Below are 8,933 nucleotides of genomic sequence, written 5' to 3' on the forward strand. Positions count from 1 at the left end.
AATTTCTTGGTACCTCATCTAAATCAGTATCTTGACTGGAATTCTTTTAAGTTTTCTCTAGGCTTAGCTACTATTGCATTACAATACACATTTTAAACCCGTGTGGAGGTACACAGATGTGTACATTATAGTTAGAAGGTGCTGAAGTATTTGTTTTTATAAACAGAGTGCATGAAGAATTCTTCATGCAGCAAGGTCTCAGCCAGCTAAATTAACACAAACACTTACTTTGCCATTTGAATGTTCTGATTTTTAAAAGTCTTTCCAGCTGACGTAACACTGAATTAAGAAATGTGTGACATTAGGAGCTCAAAATATTACACTGGATGTAATCATAACTGAGAGCAAAGTTACGTTAGATTAGAAATAGAGCTGATTTGAGGCTTGCTCCAGAGAAATGCAGAACATTCTAGCACTAACAGTGGAAGTGCTTCAGTCGCCTCAAGCCTCTGTATGGCAAGTCAGTGTTTTGGTAGCAAAGCACACGCAGCATCATACTTACCGCGGTGCCGGCTGCTGCGGGGCCAGGGCTGCCGCCACCCTCTTCACCAACCACCTGGTTTTGTTCTTCAGGGCCACGGGTGACAAGAATTCTGAAGTGCTGCTGCCTTGTGTTTTGATCTGGTCTGATTTTAAACAAGCATCCCTGCCCTTGAGGAATCCGTTCCACTGAATTGCTTCTAGATATTTCTGACCCGTTCCTGCCGTTTCCGTGCGGTTCTGAACTCAATCCATCATCCATGGGGCCAATCTCTTCCGCTGGTGGCTGGACGGGGTAGGACGTACTCCTTTCTAGTCGTATCCGAGGATACCTGACCAATCGGTCCCCTTTTGTTCCAGTAAAGCCAAAGTTATACTCGCCTCCTGCACCCGCACCACTTGCCTGCGGCTGCTGTAACTGGAGCACAAAGAACTTTTTCCCTGAATTTGCTGACATATCTGGCACATGTTGCAAAGACCAACGCCGGGGTTCAGGGGTGGGAGCGTTATTCTGCGCCTCGGTACCAAAGGGCAGTAGGGTAACCTGAGGCACATCCGCACTTGAAGCCCGATGCTGAATCCTCACACCACACATGTTTAAACCTGAAGCTGCTTCATTTGCCTTATCTTCTTGGTTAGTTGATGGAGCATCCTCACTCTGGTTATTAGAAGGAATAGCACAAAATATTCTGTGATTACAGGAAACAGTTCCATTGATCTGTTGCCCTAACTCTTCTGTCAGCCTGGGTGGAGAATTTCCAGGAGCCACCTCTGGACTGCTTGGAGGAGAAGAATGGTTTTCAACAGGGGATGCGTAACGCTCCCTGGAGTCTGAGAATTTACAGGGAAGCGTCTCCTCGGGAGACTCCTGGGCTGCACACTCGTCCGCGCAGCCGTTCGCAGCTTTGCGCTGGAGAGAGATCTGCATGGAGGAGCTTCTCGTTGGACGCACATCGATGCTGTTCAGCAGCTGGGGGATAAACATGGATGTGCTCCTCTTTAAGGAGCCCTCTTCTTGCAAATCGCCGCCACCACCCAAATCTGCTCCGTGTCGGGAGAAAGCGTGAGGACTGTTTCTTCTTGGCAAAGTGTGGAATGCCATGAAAAAGTCATCTTCTCTCTCCCGGTCGAGGATCTCTGATTCGGGGGCTGTGTTGCTTCGCCCAGAGCCAAAATGAAACCGCAGCCGATGGGCCATGGTTTTACAGAGAGGAGAAAAGGAGAGGGAGAACAGCAACAATTCAGGCACTGCCAGAAGTTAAAAACCAAAGACATAAACTCCAAGAAAAAGTGTCCCATCTGCCAAACTGTTAGCACTGCAGCCCTGATAGCGACAGATAGCAGAAATAGCCCAAGTGGCAAGCAGCATTCCAGGCATGATTGGGTAAGAGCAATCAGCGCTCCTACACACGGTGACATAGGGTAGGATGGTGGGAGTCACGTGGCCCGGTTCCCCCTCTCCAATGTAAGCTAGTGGGGGTTTTGTTGGTTTTTGGTTGTTTTTTTTTTTTTTTAATGCCAGCAAGAGCCTGAAACAGCACCTTCACAGCTGCTCCTTTTCCATCAGAGAGGAGCGGCCCCAGCGGGAGAGCTCTCACAGCTGACTCAGGCAGCGAGCACACTCGGCACCGCTATAAATCTCAACCGCATCGTATTCACAGGCACATTTGTACAAAGCACGCGCACAAAAATTTAACTACAACAAAACCATTTCGGTTTAGTATTAAAAGTTTAAGTCAACTCCACATGCAAATGAGAAAAATTACTTCAAGCTTTACATTTTGGTGTATGTTACAGCATTAGGCTATCATGGCAGAACATGAATAAATATAGCACGGTTATGCTTTCAATTTTAACTGTGCTCTTAACGTGATTAAGCAACAAACATCTTGCCTTTAAAAAGCCACAACTGTTACATTGTCCCCACAAATGCGATATAACCTAAGTACCCTGCACGGTCCCTTTTAATAATTAAAAGCTACAAGAAACAAAGCAATCATACATATGGCAAAGATTTCTCACGCAATAAAACCAGCAGAAATGTGCAAGATGGCAGGAGACAAAGTTTCCTTTTCAGTTTTACCAGGCAGTAACGACGAGGGAAAACCAGAGATGGGCGTTGCAAGTCGTTTTGTACCAATTTGTCTTAAAACACCGTACAGAAACTCTGCCCATTGCTGGCCAGCCTCCAGTGAGAAAGTTAGCAATATTACCACGAGTGTGATTGCCAGCACGGAATACAGTTACGCTCTCCAAGAGCCAAAAGAACTCAGAAGAACAGACAGAAAGGATACACCAAAACGTAAAACACCCACCCTAAATAAGCTCTGCTAGAACACAGAAACTCAGTGCTCCGAGGATACTCACATTTGAAGTGTGCTCGCAATAGCACATGTAGCACACAGGAGAAAAGAAACCCTGTTTAAGCAAGAAGGGTAGCTTCATTTCAACACACGGACATTTGCTCCCTAGGAGAACTTGGAAGTGTAGGTTTTGTCAACAGCTCTGAAAATTTGTAGGTGGAGGGTCAGTACTCTATCCAGACATTTAAACCTCTGTTTGCAAGCAGCTTGTTTTCAAAAGACAGAAAATGACCAATCACAAGAGAAATGGAAGCTTAAAACGACAAAAGTGCCAACAGACAGCACAATTGCCTATTGTTTTGAGTGGACTATGAGTCAACAAGAAGAAAAACACGAACAGCTTCTACACAGCAACAGTACTGTAGATTGCCTTAGGGAAGCACAGGTGCTGATATTATTTTATCTTATTTTTCAGATAAAACATATTATCCAAGGACACAGTCTCCCTTTGCACCAAAGATGAAGCTTGTATTGTATAGTCTCTATTTTGATTGGGGGGTAGAAAGGAAAGGGTGTACTGCAAAGACAGAAGGTGCTCTGATGATTTGGGAACACGAAGAAGAAACAAAGTTCTTGTGATAAAAATCATGGAAGTATTGATAATTAGTACTTCAGGGTACAGCCAAAATAATCTGTTCGATGTCTCCTCGTCCGTAAGCACAACCTGATGGAAACGTGTGGCTCAAAACCCCCATTATTTGCTATGTCAGTGGCTCAGAACACCTTCTCAAAGGAGAGCCACAGCTCCTAAACGCCGGGGTGCTGCCCTTGCAGGTTATGAGCCCAAGGGCAGACTGTCTACAGAAGTCAGACCACAGAAAGAACCACCAGAAAACGGTTCAACAACAAAGCAGCACTGAAACTGTTGGTGTAAGGCCAGTACTGCACACAGAAACTTCAAAATCTGAAGCAATATACCCAAAATGAGCATGCCAAACCTGGCATTTCTCAGCTGTTGCGTACAGATTTTTTTTCCCCCCAAACTGCCGCCCTGTTCCCATCGCCCAGGGACGTCACCACACACACCCCTGCAGTCCGCAGGCCCGAGCAAGGGCTCTTCCCCAGCCCCGTCCCTGCTCCGCCAGCGAGGTGCGCCCGACCGGCCCCAGGACAGGCACGGCAGCGTGGCACGGCCAGGGCAGCTGGCAAGGGGACCTTAAACCTGGGCAGAACTGACTGACCAGCTCCTTGAAGTTCAAAAGGTATGGGACAGTTTTAGTCGTGCAGGCGGTCATTATGATCATTGTATCTCAATAAATATATTCACAGCCAGCCCACTCTGAATACACCCTGTCACAGATTTGCTTCCTCCTAAAGGGAGACAGAATCATTTGGCTCTAAGTCCTCTTTCTCCCCAGATTACAGCCGGTATGTTTCTCTTTGCTCTATATTTAATAGGACAGAGGAAAAGAAGGTATTTGTGAAGACAGATGCTTCCATACCGTGTGGTTATTTTAATAAAAGGATCTTCACAACACTGATCCTAATCACAAAGCACCTGAGTTTAGCAGAGGTTGCACTGCACCCAACCAAGAAAGCGTTAATACCCGACCTCACGAATAAAGAGATGGCGTTACAATTTCCAACAGACAAACCCCCAGAGAGTCATTCACCCAGCGCGCCACTGCGTTGGCAAACTTAACCGAGCTCTGGGGATGTCTGTGTGCACACCTTAGCTTCTTAATCACAACAAGAGCAAGAACCAGTAAGATGTTGGAAGACTCCTCTGAAGAGCTACTGCATCAGACAAATTAAATTCAAGACTAAAACCACTAAAAATATGCTGGACATTATGAGGCAGAGAACTGAAAACATAACAGAGTGCCTTATTTTGCCATTACCTTAAACCTTCATACACACGTGTCTTGAGAACAAGGGGCAGCTCTGGTAACCATATCCCAAAAAGGATGCACAAGTATTAAAGGGTACAGGGAAGAGACACTAAAATGATGCAGGAATGGGCAGATGCTTTCCAAGTGACTAAAAAGGTTGGGATGTTATTGGTTTGCAGTGGAGAAGCTTAAGGAAGAATACCAAGGGGTTCTCACCATCAGAATACTGGGTTAAGGAGGACCATTTTGGTCTGACCCAGCAGGGTGGTACTACTGTGTTTAATGCTGACTGTTAGTCCCAAACACAGATGGTTTTTTTGCTCGTATCTGCACTTCTTACCACACCTACTTAAACAACAGGTAAAAATACACCTTTAAGATGTGCTCTATTTTTGTCAGCTGAGTTACACAGCCTGATGATTAGTAAAACCCCATCAAGACAAGCACTCACCAATCTGTTTTCATCAAACACTTCAAACAGGAGACGATGATTAGTTGGGTTGACCTATGAGAAAATGCAAATAATGTCACTTTAAGTTCATTAGCTTGATGATCACAATATATGGGTACTAGTTCATACAGTGATTAAACCAAGGCAAACAGAACAGAACTAACAGGTTTTATGTAAATCTAATTTTACTTAAACTGGAGCACCAGAACACTTTGTTTCTAAACCCTCCTGCAACTAGAAATAGCCTAGCACTTACCATTAAAAGCTCTCATTTACTGCGTTGAGCGCGCCCCGCTTCCCACAGGCAGCTCTGCCGAGGAAGGCTGTGCCCAGCACCAGGAATTCTGAGAGGGCACCCCTGGGCAAGGTGGCCACTTCTCCCTCCCGCCAGCCCCCCCCAGGCCGTGCCGCAGCCCCGGGGCCTTCAGCTGCCCGGCGCACAGCAGCACAGTGAGCCTGCTCTCAGGGAGGGCATCCTGGCCCAAGCAACACGCTCGGTGTTTCGGGAGCAGGGCCCAGGCCGGACGGACTATCAGGGCTCCTAGATAGTTTTTGTTCTACAGCTGCAAAGCTCGACTGAACTGTAGGGAGCAAGAGTTTTACTGCATTTCTGTCAGAATTTCACAATCATCTGTATTTCGGACTGTCCGTTGCTCACCACTGCATGTTTATCACACATGCCTGTGGAAAACCCAACAGAAGTCTCTCCAACACTTGGAAACAGCAAATACACCTCCAGATAATTATTTACACTGCAGTAAATTTAAGCAGAAAGACTGCTGACATTTAAAAGGAAAAAACAAACAACTCTGGCAGGAAGACAAACCACACACTATTAAGCAAGAAAAAAGGTTTTATACTATTTGATCCACTTGATATATTTTTTCAGAAAAACTTGTTACTACATCCAACTTCTTTAATTAAGAAAGCTTAGAAATAATATTCCACAACGGACTAATCATTCCATGGGGGTGGTGATGGACTTCCCAGCTTTGAGAAAATCCTCGAACTGTGACACACCGGAGGGTATGTGTTACTTTGTACATTCACATTATTGGTTAGGATTTTCAAGGTGTTTTAACAGAGTTTCTATGATCTATACTTGTAGTGTAAGCAACACAAATTGTGTCAGTTTTGCGTATTCTCTTTTCCTGAAGCAAGTAAATTATTAGAAAAGCTATCTTGAATAGCATCTGTTAAAATTATAAGCACAAACGTATGTAACAAGCTTGCTTAACCCTAAGTGAATGCATTTAACTTTGAATCACGCAAATTTGTGCTTCACAGCCTGCCTTCCACCTCGGCAGGCTCATAAAGATGGGCTGCGGTCGGGACCAGATCTGGGGGAGCTTGAAATGTCACCAAATAGGTCAAGAGTCTGCAATTTCCCTCCTGTTGCCCTTCCCGGGCAGGGGCAGGGTGGTAACCTCTGGACGTCATTTGTCCTCTGAGCCGATGGCGAACACCTCACCATAAAGCACACTCATTCCAGGGCAATGACTTCCTAGTAAAATGACACTACGAAACACTCTTTTACAGGCAGGTAGTTTACGGTAGCCTGTGGCAGAGCCACCTCTATAATAAACACCAAAAAAAAATGCGATGAAAATAGAAAACCTTAGGCCCAGTCATATTCAGTGTCAAGACAGTTCCGATGTACTCTGCACAACTTTAAAAAGTGTAGGGCCACATTTTCCCCTCCGAGTACATTATAAAAATCAAAATATTTCATTAGATAAAGATGATTTTAGGTAGGTATTGCCCAGCTGCAAAACCTAGAAAAGCTATCTGGTACATGTTTAAAAATAAAAACTCCACTTAAACCTCCAAAACGTGTATTAACAGCGACATTGGCGGGAGCCATCTATCAGAAAGACCCTGCCAGCAAGACACAATTCCTAGGGTTCTATAAACACGTCCAACACGATACCCATTTTTAACAATCTACAATGACATCTTTTCTCAAGCAGCTGTTTAAGATTAAATGTTAAAAACCCACTGAAATTCTGCCTAACCTTCGTTTGTGAAAGCTACAGCTGCAGTAAAATTGTCATTCTTCTTTGGAAAAATATTTTCAGCAGCTAAACAACAAAGTTGTTGTCACCCTTCTCATTTATATTATGTTGGGTTTAAGAATCACTAACCCCTCCTTTACCACTTTCAAATATTTAAAATTGTTCTGATAAAAATTAGTTTTAGCTATAACTTGGTTTTCATTTTAAGCAAGATCTATAATGAAACTACAAAAAGAGTATTTGATCTTTTTAGCAAGTAACAAAGGCCAAAAGAAATTAATTTTTCTATTTTCCTTCTCTACATTTCTATTTCATTATTTTTTGCCACAATAACTTAAATTTCATAGCTCTTGGAAATAACTCTGATTATTTGCCACTTCATTAACATTTTAAAACCAGAGCAAACCTGCTCTGCTAAAAATATATTTTGAAGTAAAATGAATTTTTTGTCAGATGAATTAACTCAAAACTTACTCTAAACAAAGTCTCAAATTGTGAAACAGTCCGTTTCTACTTAACCTTATGCCAATTTCTGCTGATCATTCCCCATCACTATAGAAAGTGAAGAGCAATTATCTCGGGACAAGCATTTTATCATCATAAACATACAAACAAATAAAAAATAAGTTTCTTCCCAAGCTTTTAAAATGCCATGTGATTACTTGTACATGTTGTAATAATGATTGCAAGTAAAGGGAAACTTACTCTAAAATAAAATTCTTCATTCCATTTTGGATTCAGTGTCTGTAAAAGAAATAAACATTTACATCATAAAATTTCTTGAGGTTTGCCATTTTGCAGTCATCAAAATGTGCATGCAAGTAACAATATTCTACAACAAAATGAGAAAAGCAGCATGTGATTAAAAAATAAAAGTGCCAATATTTTTATTTCCATTTTTTAATGACATCAAATTATTTAGAAATTCTCTGAGTAAACCAAACGTGGGAGGATATTTGAGTCAGATGATCCTAAAATAGATGTTAAGTATAAATAGGATTCTAGAAGTAAAAGGCAACTTACTGAAAACCTACTGAAATAAAACCTGAAGACATTTCAGTCTCATGATTCATTTAAACCCAGATTTAAAAAAAAAAAGGTATTTTTTAAACACAAGGACAACTCTAGTGCTACAATAATAATGACAGATCTATACTGTAAATTAAACAGAAAAGTAAAAAAAAAAAAACAAACGAAAGGTTACTTCCTTTGAATAGGGATGATACTTTTCCTAATCTCCCCAAAGCCTGTGGAGGTTTTAATTTTGTTTTAACATCCTGAATACAATATGCATATAGGTTGCAATCTGAAGGGAGGTCAATCATGAAATAATAAGTTGATAAAAAAAAGAGATCAGAACTACAAACAACAATTTGGGCGATTCAGATTGGGTAAGTTTAAAAACAAGTATGAGATGTCCAATGGTTTTGCTTTCCTGCCAAATCATTCCCTCATTCTCCCACATAGCAGAGATTTACCAGAAGAGCTGACAGTAAAAATTGGCTCTACACCCACCAAAACTTTGTTATAGCAGAGCAGGAGAATCTTGGCTGTTTATCTTAAATCCCTGCTATAGCTAAAATGGATTTATCACGTCCAGGACACCGTGGCTCAGCACGGCGCGGTTCTTACGGAATGGAAACGCAGGAGTGGCACTGCAGCTCAGCACCCACCCACGTGATCCTGCCCTGCTGACAGCTGTACATCCTCCTGCCCGCTTTACACCGGGGCCAAATCTCAACCCAACGTACAGGGGACTATGAAATCTGAAAACCCTGTTCTAGAAAAATCT

The 8,933-nt window shown here is 42.7% G+C and overlaps 1 protein-coding gene across 5 annotated transcripts in view; it reads right to left on the reverse strand.

The window, feature by feature from the left end:
- Positions 1-8,933, reverse strand: part of NEDD4L (neural precursor cell expressed, developmentally down-regulated 4-like, E3 ubiquitin protein ligase) — a 127,571-nt gene that overhangs the window by 74,697 nt on the left and 43,941 nt on the right. For 2 of the 5 annotated variants that reach the window (XM_026865299.1, XM_026865296.1), the window contains exon 1: positions 503-3,925. In XM_026865299.1, the coding sequence (XP_026721100.1) occupies positions 503-1,678 (1,176 nt within the window). In that variant the 5' untranslated portion in view covers positions 1,679-3,925. Of the gene's footprint in view, positions 1-502; positions 3,934-5,126; positions 5,181-7,846; positions 7,886-8,933 lie in introns of those variants that run through there. The other 3 variants (XM_026865300.1, XM_026865295.1, XM_026865298.1) reach the window with 3 other exon arrangements.

The sequence above is a fragment of the Athene cunicularia genome (assembly GCF_003259725.1).
Source record: "Athene cunicularia isolate RWA chromosome Z unlocalized genomic scaffold, athCun1 chrZ_part1, whole genome shotgun sequence".
Lineage (NCBI taxonomy): Eukaryota > Metazoa > Chordata > Aves > Strigiformes > Strigidae > Athene > Athene cunicularia.